Source organism: Gymnoscopelus microlampas (assembly GCF_963454915.1).
Source record: "Gymnoscopelus microlampas genome assembly, chromosome: 4".
Classification (NCBI taxonomy): Eukaryota; Metazoa; Chordata; class Actinopteri; order Myctophiformes; family Myctophidae; genus Gymnoscopelus; species Gymnoscopelus microlampas.
The window spans coordinates 46,120,691-46,139,376 of record NC_139941.1 but is presented as its reverse complement, the minus strand read 5'-3'; the positions used below and the strand labels follow the sequence as shown (position 1 = coordinate 46,139,376).

Sequence of the window (18,686 nt, the reverse complement as noted above, 5' to 3'; positions counted from 1 at the left end):
TTGTTTGTTTTTGTCACTGACTGGCGAAATGTATTTTTCTCCCATCAGGCCGAAACGGCTGAAAGTGAGGGATTGTTTTCACTCCTGTGAGTGTTTCTGTCTGTCTGTCCGTCTGAATAGTTAATCTCGGTTACCGCTGGACTGTCACTCCCCAGAAGGCCAAGGAGGAAGAACGGTGTCACCCCAATTGTTTCAAATCGGCCTCATGGTGGCGCTATAACAGGTAAGGGGCTTGCATCCGGTGTGTAAATTGAGGCTATAGGAAGTGTGACAGTTCATATTAATGGCCTGTTATCTAGCTGTTTCACGGCTGTTTCACCCCTGCTGGTTGCAGAAGCAATTGGTCTCTATTGAAGCAGATGGGTTTTTCCAGTCACTAATTTAGAGTTTTCTTTTAATCATCACCATGATATGCTATGCGTTCTGGTAAATGATGGTCCCATTTATTTTAAAATCAATGATGGGGTATGTTTCTAGGGTTTCTACTGGTTCTACCTATTTTTTTTTTTACGGTGTATGGTCGCAACACATAGTCCAAGGTATAGGCAACCCAGCCTGGCGGGGATCTGTGCTCTGAGGAGTGCAATTTTCTGTTTTATTATTATTCATATATATCAGGTTGTTAGAATTAAGGAAGCAGTGAAACATTAATTTATCAGCTGAAATACTATCTAGCCTACTGACTAGCTCTCCAGACCTTCTTGTGTGCTTATCTAAAATAGGCTAATCATTGTTTGAACTTGGAGTCATTGTGTATTAATGTTTCAATTAGGCTACTAAAAACGTTTGAGCATGAACTACCCATATCCGCCTCACATCCGCCTGGTTTCTACACATGCTGACATCCAGTCTGAGGAAATTGTACAAGAGCTGAGCTGAGCATGATAAAAAAAAACTATATTTTTCAATCAGGAAATGAATGAATGAGTGAGATAACGAGAAAGAAAGGAAAGGAAACCGTGGTCTTGTTGAGGCTTCTTTTTCTCAGAGCTGGTCTGGTCTGGAGGCATATTATTGAGCAAATGGATCGACCTACTTTTCCTAGTATAGCTCAGATGATGTCACACCACGTCCACGTGTAGTTTAATAGGGGGAAGAAGGAAACGAAACAATACTTTAGTGAGCATTTACATACGCAATAAGTGTCATCTCATCTGCGTGACAATTTTCGCCCGTTAGGACTCAGCTCAGACAGTGATGCTTCAGACGTTTCCGCTCTTCAAATTATTTCTACAACGAAACTTATGTCAGAACTTGTTTCATTGTAACTTTCCTCTGATGACTCACACAATAAGGTACGTTTCTGAACGTCGTCATATAATAATAATAATACCTCTTCTTAAATTATTCTGAACCTACGTAAAATGACGCTGTTCTCGGTTAAAATAAACAACTTAATGTCATTGTATTGGATTAATAAAATGATTCAATAAAAATGTGGCTTATGATTGATGTAGGCAGCCTATTAACCACTGCTCACTGTCTGAACAAAATAAATAAGAGGTTTTTACTTTTGGAACTTTTATTTATACAGAACTATTATAGAGAGAAGTTGAACAGTTGGAAAAGTACAGCAGCTTATTGTGGGTTCAAGCATAATTGCATAATATACCTGTTGAGTCACTCAGGACAGTGCATTTTTGAAAGTGTCCAATGCATATCGAACCTGAAACCAACTTGGTGTCTATTTTTGTAATGAGGTGCTAATTCCAACCGTGGAACCAAGATCAAATACAAATTCTTGTGAGGGGCACAGACAGATGTTTTCTATTTTCGCCCCTAACAACTGCTTTGCTATTGTCTAGAGATCAGTGGTTCTCAACCTGTGGGTCCCCACATGATTTTGGGGGGGGTCCCCACATGATTTTTTTTTTGGGGGGGGGGGGGGGGGGGGGGGGGGGGGTCCCCGGTCCCCGGTCCCCGGTCCCCGGTCCCCCCAGATGACAGTAAAGTGACAATTTTAGGACTTTAAGACCTTTTAAATACTTGAAAAAAAGAAAAACATTCGCTAAATTGTCAAATGATATAAGAAAGAAGCCAACATTTTGAAAATAGCGATCTACAAGCTCGTAGATCTGCTATTTTTTTTCAATATTTTTCTGTGGAACCGAGTCAAACAAAATGTAATGCCTCAACTCCTACATTCCAAGTGCTTATCAGGATGGGGGGGTCCCCAGTTCAAATATGATTATTTTGGGGGGTCATGGCCTCTTGAGAACCACTGGTTTAGATTAGTTGTTGCACTTGACTAGCACATCCGTGGTTTGTAACTTCAAGTCTGAACCACCAGGGTCCGCTGTTGAGTGAAGTCAAATCAACCACAGTGAAACAATCATCTCCAACAATGTCCCATAATTTATCATTTTAGCTGTTCTATGACAAGAGAAAACAACTTATTCAACCTTGCTTCAAGGCTGATGCTTTGACTAGCCCAGTGTTTCTCAGCCTTTTTGGACCGATGCCTCCTATCGAATATCCAGGTCCCTTACACCGCCCCCACACCAAATTAAAATGGAAGCTTTATTTTTTTTGTGTATTATTTTGCTTACATAATTTAGAAAACATATCACCGATTTTTTTAAATATATTTTTTATATCAGATTTAACAATAAACCTGGACTCTTAGTATGTGATGATTATGTAGTTATTGGCCTACTTCCCAGGGAGAGAAAAAAAAGCCTGTTACAATTAAGTTGAATTGTATATGGATGTCAGGCCTGACACCCCTGTGACAGGACTGTGACAGCCCCTGTCACAGGGATGTGACATAATACTGACCATAGTGTCATTATCAGTATCATGTCAGTATCATGTCGGTATCATGGTCAGTATCATGTCAGTATGGCCTTTTTTGCGTGTGCGTGTCACTCCCCGTCTCTCTCTTTCTGTTTCCTGTCATTCTAAACTGTACTATAAAGGCAGAAAAGACCCAAAACTACAGTATCTAAAAATATAAGCAGCAAACTTTGCAGTCTTTTTCAAGTTGTCATGTCAGTTTCACGGTCAGTATCATGGTTAGGTTTAGTGCTCTTGGGGGCTCCCCAAACTAGTGATCGTCCGATTATGTTTTTTCAGTGGCCGATGCCGAGAATAGGGAAGGTCGATGGCCGATAAAAAAACGATTGTCTTTTTTTTTCTTTTCTTTTTTTTGGCATCTAATAAAATACAACAGTAGGCTAATAATGGGAAACAGTAACACACATAACTAAAAACAACAAGCAGAACTGCCCTGGATGGTCGCTTTCTGCCACAAACTAACAAAACAACAAGCAGAACTACCCTGGTTGGTCGTTTTCTCCCACAAACTTACAAATCTATAAGTTGTGAGCCTGTGTATAAAAAATATATATGTATTGCCGCTGACTTATCGGCCGGCTGATTGATCGGTCAACCACTAATAGGAAGCACCATAGATGACAGGGATGCACCATTGGAAGCACCATAGATGCAGGGATGCACCATTGGAAGCACCATATAAGACAGGGAAGCACCATAGGAAACACCATAGGAAGCACAGGGAAGCAGGATTGGATGGATAGATGGATGGATAGATAAACATTTAATGAAAGAATAAATACATAAATAAATAGTAGAATCTGACCCATAGATAGAATATATTTTAATGAAACATATTATCTGACCCTAGGCAATGGGATCTGCTCTTGGTCTCAGTTCATTTCAATCTTTATTTCAGACCCAAGGGAGATCCATATCACAATAAAAACACCATACAAAACGGAAAAATAACAGAAAAAGAAATACAATAAAAAGACTTCCACCATGTTCAGTTTCGAACATACAGACAAGTGCGCCAATGGTTCCACAGTCTGGAGGAGAACCTGACAGAACTACGTAAATGGTTAATTATGACAGCAATGATGTCATTTACTGACTCAGATGCCCTACACATAAATCTATACATACGATTGGGTAGCACAGCAGAGCTTTAAAGCTGTCATCATATAGAACACTTTAATTACAGATGTGACTACACTCTGACTGAGTTAACATAAAGATAATGATTTGGACACTCTTTTATTGGACATTGCTTCTCCAACGCATTCTCCCCTGCCTCAATATGTTAACACATTCTCATGTCCAGACCCCAGTCCCACTGACACTGACACTGACAAACTCACATGAAGTACAGTGTATGTATGTGGAGTGTGTTTACGTTGAGCTCTCTTCCCCCAGTTTTCTGTTTTTCTTTAAGCTATTACAGTATGTGGTTGGGTTAAAGTTCATAACATAAACTGAAAGTAGAGTTCACTTTCTAATTAAAGAGCACTCAGTCTTAATTCTTAATTTATATGCTGGATTAAAAAAAAACTTCTATAACTAAATATTTAGCATTTTTGTTATTTTGAAGAAGGCTCATTTGCTCAACTGAAAGTCGATTGAGTCTAGCAGTGTACTCCGTAAAGAGTAGTTTAATCTATGAAAATATCATAATGTATATGATATTACTTTGAGTATCTTTGAGGCTTGCTAATGGCTGTAATAACAGCAACACATAAATGCTTGTTATTGTAATAGGGTTACATACCGTATAATGAGAAGTTTGAAGGAATATTTCCTTTATTATCCCAAGACAAAATATTTCGCACCTTAATCCATTTTATTCAATAATTTATGAATCCCTTCAATCCCATTATGGTTTTGACATTTTTATATATTTTTTTCTTAAATTCCGGTCAAATAAATAAGTAAGTAAATAAATAAAGAACAAGCAGACTCAAGAAGTCAAAGATTTCTTTGTTCAACATCCAGTGCAGCTGTTATCTCTTAAATGTACCCATAAACTCAGAAAACATTCCTCCTGTGGGAACTCTCCCTCGCAAAAAACAAGAGATCTCTGTCTGCGAAGGCTCTCACATCCCAAATAGATTTTGTCACAATAATATCTATTAAACTTAGAGTACTGTAGGCGTATATCCAGTCAAAAACAAACAAATATAAACATATAAAATATAAATATAAAGCTCTAGTCACCCCTGCAAAATAATAAATATGTGCAGACCAGTCGAGCGCTCCAGTATTTTATTTGGGTAGTCTCTCCTGAAGTGCCCAGGTATTATTCTCTCTGATAAACTAAGCTCTCTTCCCAGTAAGAGTTGTCTGCACTGTGATTGTTTCACTGTGATCTCCTTCTCTTATCAGATAACATATTCAGAATTCTCACGGGCTAATCGGGCTGCGTTCCAGATTCTCTCGGGTGCACTATAGAGATAGCACCACCATACCACTGGGAGCTCTGCTGCTAGATATATTATTTGACACTGATGTAGTCTGTGTGTGTTCCTATATGTTACTCAATGCATAGAGGATGACATCAGTATTACCAAGGTCAGAGGTTCCATTCCCTCTAGCATAATGGGTAGATCATGTCCCAACACTGTTAGGGTCAGGGGTCTGACTCACCATGGTAAAAATGCACAAGTTATATTGTTATTATCATGTGAAATGCCAAAATGGTCAATGGACCAACAAACTGGTCATACTTAGGTGTGTGCACAACGCGTAATACCCGAGATTTGACCCCGGGTCCCCTGCGCGGGAAACCAAACATCTACATCATGAGGGATCCCCCCCCCCCCCCCCTTGGCCAGGGGAGATATTAAGCTTTTGGGCTTCAGGCTGAGCTACTTTGCCACACACAGACGTGCACACACACAGACGTGCGCGCACACACACACACACACACACACACGCACACACACACACACACACACACACACACACACACACACACACACACACACACACACACACACACACACACACACACACACACACACACACACACACACACACACATTCAGAGTTATATTCACATTCTGGATTTTGCTGTGTAGGACTTTGTTTTACTGTATGGTAAAACAACCATTGACATAGAAAATGCTGTTGTACTGTTTACTGATCTGTGCTGACAAGAGCCAACACCCTGACTTACGTTATGGCCTTATGTGATGCCTGAGTGTATTTTGAAATGCAATTTCACTTCCTGTTTTCAAAAAATAGAATTTCCTCTTTTTTCCCCACTTGTCTGACACTTTATCTCTCCAGAAAAATGACGTTCATGTGATGTGGCGAGTTCCCTGGCAGTCATCTCAGACTCAGTCAGTCCCTCCAGAAGTTCGTGGGAAAAAGTCCTTCCATCACAACGCATCGAGGGGAAGGACCTGTGAAGAGAAAGACAGCTGACAAGCCTTACGATAATAGAATGGAGGCGGTCATGTTGAGGGCCGGTGCTTCGGGGAGCTTCGTGCTGAGTTCAACAAACCACTGAGCAGTCGAGCTTCACAGAAGGATTACCCAGCTGTGTTATAACTGTTCAGGGAGCCTTAAGCGGTTATAACGTCGAGATTTGGACCTGTGATTGCCGCGGATGTTCCTCGAGGTACCGGGGTCAGGAGGCTGAGGTGAGGTCAGAGCTGCCAGGCCGCAGATATGATCGTTGAGGAGAGGCTTCCTCCCTCTCCCCCGCCGCCACCAGCGACCTCGCCTCTCGCATCACCATGTTTGACGACCCCGCCGCCGACGTGCTCTACATCGTCCTGGAGGTGCTGATTGCCGTGTTCTCTGTACTGGGCAATGTGCTGGTCTGCTGGGCCGTCTGGCTCAACAGCAACCTGCAGAGCATCACCAACTTCTTTGTGGTGTCTCTGGCGGTGGCTGACATCGCCGTAGGCGTCCTGGCCATCCCCTTTTCTATTATGATCAGCATCGGGTTCTGCTCCAACTTCTACGGCTGCCTGTTCATCGCCTGTTTCGTGCTGGTGCTCACCCAGAGCTCTATCTTCAGCCTGCTGGCTATAGCCATCGACCGCTACATCGCCATCAAGAAACCCCTCAGGTCAGTGGCCCAGAGTGCAAATAGTAGGGCCGTCTGGCTGTGTGGAACACGATTAGTCAGTCTTATTTCACTATATGCCTGTGTAAGTTTCTTTCAAAACATATTTGTAGGCTACCCAAATCCTCACCTGTAGTTTTTAATTTAAATGTTTCCATCACATCTTTGCACATTTATGTGAGATGGTAAATGATAGACATTACATTAAATAATTACATTACATAATTAAAGTAAAAATGTAAAGTCATAACTCCTACTTGCAACAGACATCCAACTATCCTCACTCTACAAATTTTCATTCAAGTTATAATTCTGTCTACCTATGTTACTTGAAGAATCCTCCTAGTTTTCTCTCATTCTTACATAAAATCTTTTTTGCAAGAATAATCTAAGTGCCTCGTAGATGATTCATTTGATTACAATAGCTGTATAAAAAGCAGGTAAAGAGCTGTGTTTGGCCGGGCAGGTCTTGAAATTGGCCCTAGTGAGTGACAAAATAAAGATATCATTCTGCCTCATTTATTTTTATTAGTGAGCATATAGTATTTGGATCACAATGTCTTGGGATCATGAGTGCTTCCAAATATAGTGTATCCCATGAGGACATTGTCTCCAAGGAGCAATAAAATGGACTTAAAATGGACTCTAATGGCTTATACAGCCTGCAACCCTCGACTTACAGTAGACTGAACTGTGTTAGCCCTGGCATATGTAATAAAGCTTGTCTGACAATATGTTGATATTGGTTCACGCTTGTCAGTCTGCTTTACGTTTCAAAGGATGGCCTGTCTACAAATGCATAACTAGTGATGCATGGGTATTTACTTTAGATTAATGGATATTGATATTGGTCACACACTGTATTTATCTACAATCCAGCACCTCCTGGGGGCTCAGCCAGTTAGGGCACTGACCATTCTGTTCCTTGTGAGTTGTGAGGATCTGAGTTCAAGTACAACTCCTTGCATGTCTCCCCTCTCTTCGCCCTGTGTTTCCTGTCTCTATATTCTATATAAATGCCATAACATACAGAAAAATAATAATGATAAAAAAGAGAGATCAGCACCTCCATTTTGACTGACCCCGGCCTAAATGTATTATTTTCACACAGTTTCTCCCTTTGATCACATTAAGGGGTTACATGGGCTTGCCTGTGTGTCTGTCTGCATCCCTGAGGTGGGGGCTTGTTGTTGTAGCATTAACCTTTGCACTTTAACATCTGAAGAATGTGATAGAAACTGGCCAAACATCTCAGCTGCTCTCCCACACTGTGCAACATATTCCTCAAAATAGACCCCTACTTCTGAAGAGACTTGGTGGTGTGTTTGTTTCTCCTTAGTACTGGGATGAAAAGGCTTTCCACTTTTTTTCTTCTTCAATTGTATTGTCTATAATTAGCCTGTATCAAGAATTTTGTGGTCCCCTGTGGGTACCTGCAGGAAGGCAGTCACACACACACGATGCAATTCAATTTAGCCACGATGCAGGAAAACCTTATCTAATAAAATGTTCTTGCATTTAGGGCTGCAACTATTGTTTATTTTCTTAGCGATTATTCTATTGATAATTTCTTTCATTAATCGAATAATTGAGAAGCACGTTTTTTTTATATTTATAATCAACAAATTGATAAACCACTTAAACCCTGTTTTATACTTGTCGCACAATGGTGTCAACAATAGTTTAAATTGCTGACTTAGAAGCTCTTGTGAGCTTGTTGATCAACAATTTAACAATTTTCTTAAAGGTTTTGAAAACCTTTCATATGTCATGGCAAAAATAGGGATTGATCACTAATAAATCATTTTATTAAATTATCGATTATTTTGTATAATCAATTAAATTGATTAGTTTGATTGCACGCCTACTTGCATTGTTACATGGCCATGAGTATGCAACTACTGTTCTTCATACACATACGTTCACCATGGTCGCCATCTCTCCAACACTGGTGTGTGTGTGTGCGTGCGTGTGTGTGTGTGTGTGTGTGTGTGTGTGTGTGTGTGTGTGTGTGTGTGTGTGTGTGTGTGTGTGTGTGTGTGTGTGTGTGTGTGTGTGTGTGTGCGTGCGTGCGTGCGTGCGTGCGTGCGTGCGTGCGTGCGTGCGTGCGTGCGTGCGTGCGTGCGTGCGTGCGTGCGTGCGTGCGTGCGTGCGTGTGGGGGGGTCTAAAACGTGAAGACATTAAAGAATGACAAGCCGTATTATAATCCCTTCCTTCAGGTACAACAGCCTGGTGACAGGCCAGAGGGCAAGAGGCATCATCACCATCTGCTGGGTTCTGTCTATCATCATTGGCCTGACCCCCATGATGGGCTGGCACAAGCCTGACTCTCCTCCGACGAGTGTCAACCATACGATACTGGACTGTACAACCGGCCTGTCAAAGTGCCTGTTCGAACTGGTAGTGGACATGGAATACATGGTCTATTTCAACTTCTTTGCGTGCGTGATGATTCCACTGGTGCTGATGCTGGCCATATATCTGTGCATCTTCATGGCCGCACGCCACCAGCTGAGGCTGATCGAGCTGAAAGCGTTTCACGGAAAGTCTCGCTCCACGGTGCAGAAGGAGATCCAGGCCGCCAAGTCTCTGGCGATCATCGTCGGCCTGTTTGTCGTCTGCTGGCTACCGTTGCACATCATCAACTGCTTCACCCTGTTCTGTCCCGAATGCACGCGCCCGCCCCTCTGGATCATTTACATAGCCATCATTCTCTCGCACGGCAACTCGGTGGTAAACCCCTTCATCTACGCCTACCGCATTCGCGAGTTCCGCCACACCTTCCGCAAGATCATCCACCGCCACACGATGCGGCGTCAGGACGTGTTTAACAGCAGCAGCGGTGGCGGCAGCAGGCGTACCTCCGTGCATAACAGCGTCACAGACTCCGTCAGACTCAAGGCCAACGGGCTTAGTTGTGACATCTTTACGGAGCCCAGCAGCAGCAGCAGCAGTAGCTGTGAGAACTCCCTCGCTTGTCACGGTCACATTCCTCCCACTCCACTAGGAGGTGGTCTAGTGGCGGCATCCCACCCACCGCTGTCTGTTATTATCCCACACAGCCGCAGGGTGGGCCCGTGTCCCCTGCAGCAGGTCCTCGGACAGATACCAGACACCACAAGCGAACACCCACAATACGGGGATCAGCAGCAGCAGCAGCAGCAGCAGCAGCAGCAGGCCTGCCCGGGAACAGAGGTTGTTGGAGTAAAGGAGAGACAGAACCTCTACTCTGTCAGTATCACATCACTGTTCCACAAGCAGAGCAAAAACACTTGTAGCAGTGAGCTAACCAAGGTCTCCTGATGCATATGGGACACACCGCACGCTGACTTTTGTAAGCACTTTGCCATGAGGGTGAAACGTCGATGGAGGTTATTGTTCACGTCAACTCAACACTCCGGAAGTGGAAGTGGGGTCTTACCCACTGAATAATGAAGAATTCTACTCCCAAATACTTAAAATAAATTATTTTATTCTTGTTATTGATACTCATGGATTATGCCATTAGAGCCAGTGCAATTGATTTTGTCCCCTGTGAAAAAAAAACCCCACCTTTTTGTCCTCGGCAGCTATAGAATGGAATCAATTGCCATCCAATTATTAAAGCAACAGCCACTGCTAACGGTTTCAAAAGTCATCAGTCAAGGAGTGGCTGCTTAGTTGCATATCAGTGTTCTTTGAATGTATTCTGTGATTGCTGACCATTGCCTGGTACAACGAGTACTGCAATGGAAATAAGTAATTATGGCTGTATTGTGCTTTAATAAAGTATGTGTGTATGGTTGTTGCATAAAGGCTATCAACCCTAAAATCACTCAAATAAAATCAATGAATCGATTCCTCTGAGCAGTACAGAAAGAGCACTAGAGCAGTGCAGAAAACCTCTGTACTTTTCAACACAGGTGAATCAAAAGTAAATTTGTACGATGTTTCACTTTTTTTAAATGCAAAATCTATTTGAAATTGATTATTTAAAGCTGATATGCAATGACCGTTTAATGATTTGATCACAGTTCACTTACAGTATGCATAATATTGCAATTTAAAGACACGGTTCAGTCACCTTTATAGCAATATTGGTGTTATTTCACATTTTGTCCTCAGTGAATAATGTTCAACACAATGCAGCTATTATGTGTTTTTGCATGTAGAATGCAACACAGATGATTAGTAATAAATCATGTTCATCACTAATTGCATTTGTGTGGGTTGCTATGATGCATTTATTATCTCCGCCAGCCGAAAGGGGAGCAAGAGATTATTTATGTTTTCATCCCTGTCTGTGAGTGTGTGTGTGTGTGTGTGCGTGAGTCTCTAATCGCGCGACCCGCTGGACCAATCAGCCCCAAACTGTTTGAGCTCGCTGCCAGTAGACCAAGGAAGACATTTCCTGAATCTATCACAATCCGACAACTGTTTTAGTATTTTTGTGAATGTACCACAGACCTAGCATCGCTCCGGAATACATTTAATATTAGTGCTTATATCAGCTACACATACATTCAGGTCCATTTATGCAGGGGGTGACATCACTGACTTTAGTTTAGAGTTACAAGCTCCGCATTTTTGTTTTCAACAGCACTTTTACAATGCCTCAGACATACACAGATACACACACACCATGACCAACACAACGCACACACACATACCGAGTGTAGTTATCTATGATGTGTGCACGTATAATTATCTTACGCCGAAAGAGGCAGAAGTCTATGCATGTACCGGTCCTGGCTGGCAGAGATCTGCACTCCGCAGAGCGCACCTTTCTAGTTATAAACTACAATTACTGTACACCAGGGACGTGCACAGATAGACTCTAGGTGGTGCTAGAGCACCTGCCCTTTGCCCTCTTGACCAGAAGTGCCCTTTTGAAAAAAAGGATTTTTTTATTTTTTATTTTTTTCAGTTTACAGCAGGGGTCTTCAACAGGGGGTCCTCAGAGTTACTACAGGTGGTCCGCCAAATCTTTATGTGATATGATTTTTCTTTTTACCATAACCACTCGAAACCTAGCATCCCTTTTCTGAGGAGAACTTTAGCCAAAAATAGCAGATCTACAAGCCCACAACGCCTCGCGCTGCGAGGCGTTGTGGGCTTGTAGATCGGCTATTTTTGGCAAAGAGGTATAGGTGTAGAGGGAAAAAAGAGCAGACCAAGTAAACAAAAAAAAGTATAATTTACTTGAGCACCTGCCCCTCAAAATGTCTGTGCACGCCACTGCTGTACACTGTTGGTAAACTTCATCCAATTGCAGTAGGAATAGATTCAGGGCTTGCACTGGTGCTCCACCAACCAGGGTGAGGATTCAGAAGTGAGAGAGGGAGTCACACACACACCATTGTGTATTGTATGAATTATATCAGTCATCTCTGACCCTAAGAAGACAGTCACATTGGTACTGTATTTGTTTGTATACGAAGCTATCCTGGGACAGCTACCAACTTACATAAGCACATTACTCAAATTCAACAAAGTGGACATCATAATCCGGATATCGCTAAATTATCTCATATCATGGTCCCACTGTAAGAAGGGAATTTTTCAGCTATTCTGCACCATCGTCATGGAATCTACTACAAAAAGGATTTGAAGTTAGATTCCCTCATTGTAATTGAGAATTGTAAGCATTTTAAATGTCACACCTTCTTGTCAAGGAGTGCTCATGTTTTTAAATGGTTATTACGGTATTATAAATGTCGATGCATTTTTTGAAATCGTATTTTTATTTGTGTTCTATAGTTTTTATACGTGAAACAATATGTATGCTGCCTTCCTGACCAGGCCCCACTTTAAAAAGACATGAAAATCTGAATGTGATTATAAAAAAAAAAGTGTACTTTTATTTTTTATTTTTCAGACAACAGATACATCAAAACACTCAAAATGGACATGACAAAAAGAAAAAGATGTAATTTTTCAATAATATTCAACCAATGTACCTCTCTAGGAGGATCTATTTAATCTCTCTACGATGATCTGTTTTCAGCCATCTTGTGATGTCTTTTTTAGCCGCCAGTGTCAAGATTTTACCCTGGCTGGTTAAATAAGGGATAAACAAAAGTAAAATAAATACTAAAAGGAATCGGGGGCTGATCTAGGACACTGGGTTGCTCACTCTGGGGAATGGTGAGTTAAGCAGTCAACCCATCTTTGGAACTCTTTTATTTTCCCAGCTTTTATCTGTAATTCCCCCATGAGTTCAGGTTACAGGGCACAGGGCGAATAACCGCAAATTCCTTTTTGATAGTCTTCATCCCAGGGGTCTGTAGTGCTTTTTAAACTCACTTAAGTCACTAGAGACATCTCCCAGTTTCTGAATCTGATAATATCTAGGTAGCAACATCCTGACTCTTTTACCCCAGTATCATTTCAGCAGCATGAACATGAATTTCACATTCAACTTGGAAAATCATTTACTGAAAAATAATTGTATAATATAATTGTATGTGTATTGTTTTTATAAAATATGTTTTATTATTATTATATTTTACCATCATTTAGATTTTTATTATAGTGTAATAAATAATATTGTAAAATGATGTTCTCAGTAGCTCTCACATTTGTGGAACCAGAATGGTAATATTATTATTTTATTGCAGTAAGAACATCTAAAGCACCAAAAGAAGAGCATTTTGCAGTACCAGTGTGTTATTACTTCCAGTGAGTGCTGCGGTGGGCTTAACAATAAAGCTCCTATATCACCCACATGCACAGTAGCCCAGCATGAACAAGAAGCTGTAAAGACCAGAGGACCGTCTGTCTGTCTGTCTGTCTGTCTGTCTGTCTCTGTGTGTGTATAGACTCCATGGATACACAGAACAGTGCCTTCTCTTCACATAAAAAAGTCTCTGGACAGGCATAGGGGTACATGCCAGACATGATTTGCCAACAGTAGGGTCTACTGTGTTTAGATTTGTGTACCAGATCAACATTTTTGCCGTTTCTGCAACAGCTCACGGCTGTCCACGTGTCTGGCTCAAGGGTTCCAGGTCATGTACCAAGTTTCTAGCTTCCAGAACCATGTTTGTTTGACCAGAGCAACTGTACAAACCGACTCATACTGTAATGGCCTCTCCCTTGGAGCTGAGGCTTTTGTCACTATGTGTGGAGTGTAGTCAACAACACACAGATTTAACACCCCCTATTGTGCCACTGTGAGCCGGGCCAAAACTCTAGTGTATCTTTGGTTCTCTATGGAAGGGACAAGAGCTGTAGCTAGTTGCATTGGTGGAAGTGCTGTGTGCATAGGACAGTTTATTTGACAGGTGGGAGGAATGTTTGTCGCAGTGCTGTTTGGAGGTTAGTAATCACATTGGGCATACGTCCACTCTGTGTGTAATGAAAGCATAAAGAAGATTTAAATAGATAATATCTGTATACTGTAGGTCTGTGGATGGGACTAAAGTTTACATGTGTTGTTAACTTGTTTGACAGTTTAAGCTGTTGTAATGGAAAAAGTTTGTAACAAGGATTTATCATAAATGCTTGTTGTCTATACTATTGTATATAAACTTCAAGTTACTTGTAACTCATTTATGCCAGTCACATGATGTATCTACTAGCTGGGTCATTCCAGAATTGGAGGACCAATTTAGCATCAACACTTTTGAAAAACTGACTCTTCATTTTATAATTTTCTGTTATGTATTTAAGAAAACCATCAAATAGTTTGATTCGTCAAGCTCATTTTGTTTGTTGTGGGTGCAACCCTGTTACGAATACTCCTGAAAAGAAGCCGAGAGAAATGTACATTTTCTTATTAATAACATCCATTACATTAAAAGTTACATTCATTTTAGATACTTATTTAATTTTGGATAAGACTTGACTTCATTAATTCAAGCAGCTTTTGAAATCTATCTTGCCAAACGTTTCAATAGTCTCACATCTTCTTTAACTAATTTCAGTATACATGTTTTTATATTTGTTAACTTTATATGAACAGTTATACTTATTGCTTGGTGCAAGTGGCCCTTAATTCCATTACAAATAGCATGTAAAATATTGTACTGTATGTCACCAAATATTTGTTTCTTGACAGACAGCAGAATGGAATTGTTCAACCTCAACTGCAAGTTGATGAATTTCATCCGAAGTTTAAAGGAAAGATGTGATCTGGACATGAAAGGTGCTCATTAACTCTTATAGTAGCACTCAGGGTAGGTTCACCAATGACCTGCTCACACATACAGTTACACACACATCCACACCTGCATGGTAGCTGGCCAGTACAACCACACTTTTATACTGTTTGCCACTGAGAAGCTCCACTGGAGCCGTTAGAGGTTAATTGCCTTGTTCAAGGGCACTTCAGTGGTGTGTGTACTGAGGGAGAGATAAGTGTTGCTCATTCATGTCACCATCCAGACTTTCCCAGTAGGTCTTAAGGTTAGAACTGGGAACTGTACAGCCACAAACCTTTATGCCACCACCACTGCCCCTAAAACGTTTTATAGCAAACAGATAGTGGTTGTATCACTCACTAGCAAACGTCGGCAGCACATGAAAGATAATGGTAAGGAGTTTAACCACATGAACACTAGGGTGCCTATTCTGGGCATGTCATAATAGGCGAAGAGATTTTGGTGTAAGGAGAGGAAAAGGAGGGGGCCAAGACCCCTGGTGGACCCCAGTCAACAGGGTTTAAATTGGAAATATTGGAAAGAGTCTTATCATACCAAAGGTTCAACAAATAAATACATACATAAAGGTGAAAATGAGAAAGTGAGCTGTGCTCCCTGCAGACTGTGTGGACTTAATGGACAGAACCGGTACACTAATGAACCTGCTGGAGAAGGAACACAGTGCAGAGCTGGCCAGCAGTCTGCTGACTGAGAGACACAGCTACGTCCTCATACGCATCTGCAGTGAGTCTCACTACACCACATCTGTATAATGTAAAATCCTCAGGGTTAAATTTACTCTGAGAGTAATTTAACCAAATGGGCCAAATCATGGACCCAGGGTCCATTATATTTATACACTCTCAGAGTTGCAACAGTATAAACTAATATTCAGGATTGTATTGTAGCATGTCAAAAACATATGGTACAGACTATGGCCAATGATCCAAATGTTTTTATTAGACTAAATAATAATCTCAATAGATCAATAATAATTAATACCATTACAGCAGATAAAGTAAAATGATCAGTCAAAATTAATTTGTTGATCTGGAAAATAGTGTTGTGTCTTTATCTCCCCTCAGGTGATGATAATGAAGGACATAAGTATGTATCCCTCCTCAACAACCTCAATAAGAACCATCCTGAGCTGGCAGGTAAATGCAAACCTACATGCACAAAACTAAGGAAAATGTGTATGTGATAATGTATGGTATCACACATTGCTAAGTATATTAGTTTGAATGCAGTGAGCACCATTGACTCATGGTTCTCTGCAGCCTCCTGGTGGTTATTCATTTGGTCTTCTTTTTTCAATACGATAATAACCGCCTAGTTTAGTTTTTCATTGGTCATTTTGTAAGTAATTTATTTAAGTCCACTATTCCAAGATTCTTGCTTGTTTCATTTAGTAATAAATATAACTTTTATAGGGAAACCCTTCAATTACTCATAATACTTTAGTATGTCCTACATTGCCTATGTGTGGGTGGTGCTGTGTACTTAAACTAATTTTAAAACATTTCAGAAATCCTGAGGAAGATGTCAAACCCCAGTAAGGACCGGGACAGAAGGAGCAGTTCCCTCAGAAAAGGCTGCTCTGCTACCCAGCCTAGGAGCAAGAAATCTGTGAATAAAAAGACCTATCAAATTAAATTATAGCGATCTGCTGAGATCAACAGATCTCTGTGAACAGTTAGTTTTGTTGACTTGTGCTATAGATTTTACAGATTTACTTTTTATGTTATACAGTAACCTGTAGGCCTACTTCACATGCATTATTCCTTGCACCACGAGGGGTGGTCTATATGTTTCATGAAATAATTGTATTATTCCTTTACCTTGAACCTTTTTGTTTTGAAAGTTGAGCTATTATAAAAAACAATAAATCTTTTTTTTTTTTTTTTTTTTTTACAAAAGTGTATTTGTCGAATAGTAGATGTTCATCTATCATCGTCAAATGTATTTAAAAATAATTTGGGATGGAGATTTTGGACAAGATGTGGGAAAGCTGTATTAAAAATATATTATTGAGTAGCTCAATAAATGACAGGCACTCTTTGATACAATTTCAAATTGTGCATATGGACTACCAACACTTCTCAGATACACACTTCTAAAATACATATGAAACAACCGCACCTCTGTGTGGGAAATGCTCAATAGATACCAGGACTTTGTCTCACAAAAGAGAGGGCATTTCATAATTAATGGGTTGATTTAAGTAAACCCTTAAAGGACGACTTCACCGCTTTTCAACCTATCTTCAAATAATTGGTCCTCACTAATACTCATGATAAAATGGTACAATTTTTTTCTACTTGGTCTGTGTCTCTCATAGGAGGGCTGTGGACAGTCAGAAACCTGTCTACCAGTGACATCATCGTTAGGCATGATTTTGTTTTCCAACAAGATTTCACATTTTTTATTTAGATTTCTATTGACACGAGAACAATGGCTTCTTTTATTCCATTGCAACTTTCCAGGAATAGAAAGCCTGCAGTTTCTATTAGCTTGGATTCCCCATTGATGATGTCACTGGTAGACGGGACTCTGAACTGTCCACAGCCCTCCTCTGAGACACAGACCGAGTAGAAAAAAATGGTACCATTTTATCATGAGTATTAGTGAGGACCAATTATATGAAGATAGGTTGAAAAGCGGTGAAGTCGTTCTTTAAGAAACACATTAATGGTAGTGTAACTGATATTCTTTTGTTAAATTAAGTGTTAGATAGCTATTATATTCTGATAGTAATCAGTGCTATAGAGTGTTTGTTCAGTCATTTTTAATGACTGAAAAAAACAGGATTTATTCTTAAAAAATAACTACCAGCATGCATAACAATGTCCTCCAGGTACTGTTAATTAAAGACAGGCTGGTGCAAGACACAACCGCTTTTCAGCGTAAGCCTTCCTCAGCGTGATAATAACGCTGATTATCACACTGATTATCACACTGAGGAAGGCTCACGAGTCACGCCAAATGTGTTCATGACTTGTCTGTGCCTATCTTTAATTATAGGACCTTAACGACATTTCTGTGAGTAATGGCAGTTCTTTTCTGATATTGAACTCTTAAAAAGAAGCACAGTCAAAATTAGACACATGTTCTCATGCAATCAACTGCTCCAACACAATGCAGAACTGTAACCATTAACCGTGTGTGTGTGCGTGCGTGTGTGTGTGTGTGTGTGTGTGTGTGTGTGTGTGTGTGTGTGTGTGTGTGTGTGTGTGTGTGTGTGTGTGTGTGTGTGTGTGTGTGTGTGTGTGTGTGTGTGTGTGTGTGTGTGTGTGTGTGTGTGTGTGTGTGTGTGCGTGCGTGCGTGCGTGTGCGTGTGCGTGTGTGTGTGTCATGTCCCATTATTTTAACTCTATAATAATAATACATACAAGTTATATAGTGCTTTTCTGAGTACTCAAAAGTCACTCTACAAAACCGAAATCCAAATAAAAACAGCTTTATTAGGAAAAAAATAGATTAAAAAGTTAAAAACTATAGAGGTTAAGGTAAAAAGAGGGATAGGGAATGCGAGTTTGAAAAGGTGGGTTGAGTAAACATGGCGAGGGTAGGGGCAGCTTTGATGTGAGCTGGGAGTGAGTTCCATAGGGAGGGGAAAAAGGCAGTTTTTGTGATCTGGTTGACATGGGACTGGAAGGAAAGGGTGATACCAAGGTTGCGGACTTGGGTGGAGGGGGGGGTGACAATG

At 40.7% G+C, this 18,686-nt stretch overlaps 2 protein-coding genes across 2 annotated transcripts; both read left to right on the top strand.

The window, feature by feature from the left end:
• The first annotated feature begins 1,017 nt into the window (after positions 1–1,017).
• On the top strand, positions 1,018–11,576 carry adora2aa (adenosine A2a receptor a). The gene is made up of 3 exons (XM_084056136.1): positions 1,018–1,295; positions 6,067–6,856; positions 9,074–11,576. The coding sequence occupies exons 2-3, from the start codon at positions 6,519–6,521 to the stop codon at positions 10,155–10,157; spliced, it is 1,422 nt and encodes a 473-aa protein (XP_083912262.1). The 5' UTR covers positions 1,018–1,295; positions 6,067–6,518; the 3' UTR covers positions 10,158–11,576.
• A 3,327-nt stretch (positions 11,577–14,903) lies between these two features.
• c8h22orf15 (chromosome 8 C22orf15 homolog) lies at positions 14,904–16,639 on the top strand (the record flags this gene model as incomplete). Its single annotated transcript, XM_084055519.1, has 4 exons — positions 14,904–14,982; positions 15,599–15,721; positions 16,063–16,134; positions 16,506–16,639. The coding sequence occupies 4 exons, from the start codon at positions 14,904–14,906 to the stop codon at positions 16,637–16,639; spliced, it is 408 nt and encodes a 135-aa protein (XP_083911645.1).
• Positions 16,640–18,686: the final 2,047 nt, after the last annotated feature.

What these genes read in the sequence shown, in the direction of transcription:
- adora2aa (XM_084056136.1), top strand. Translation starts at nt 6,519, where the DNA reads ATGTTTGACGACCCCGCCGCCGACGTGCTCTACATCGTCCTGGAGGTG. An exon ending in GCCATCAAGAAACCCCTCAG is followed by an intron (nt 6,857 to 9,073) that starts GTCAGTGGCCCA and finishes CCCTTCCTTCAG; the next exon opens with GTACAACAGCCTGGTGACAG.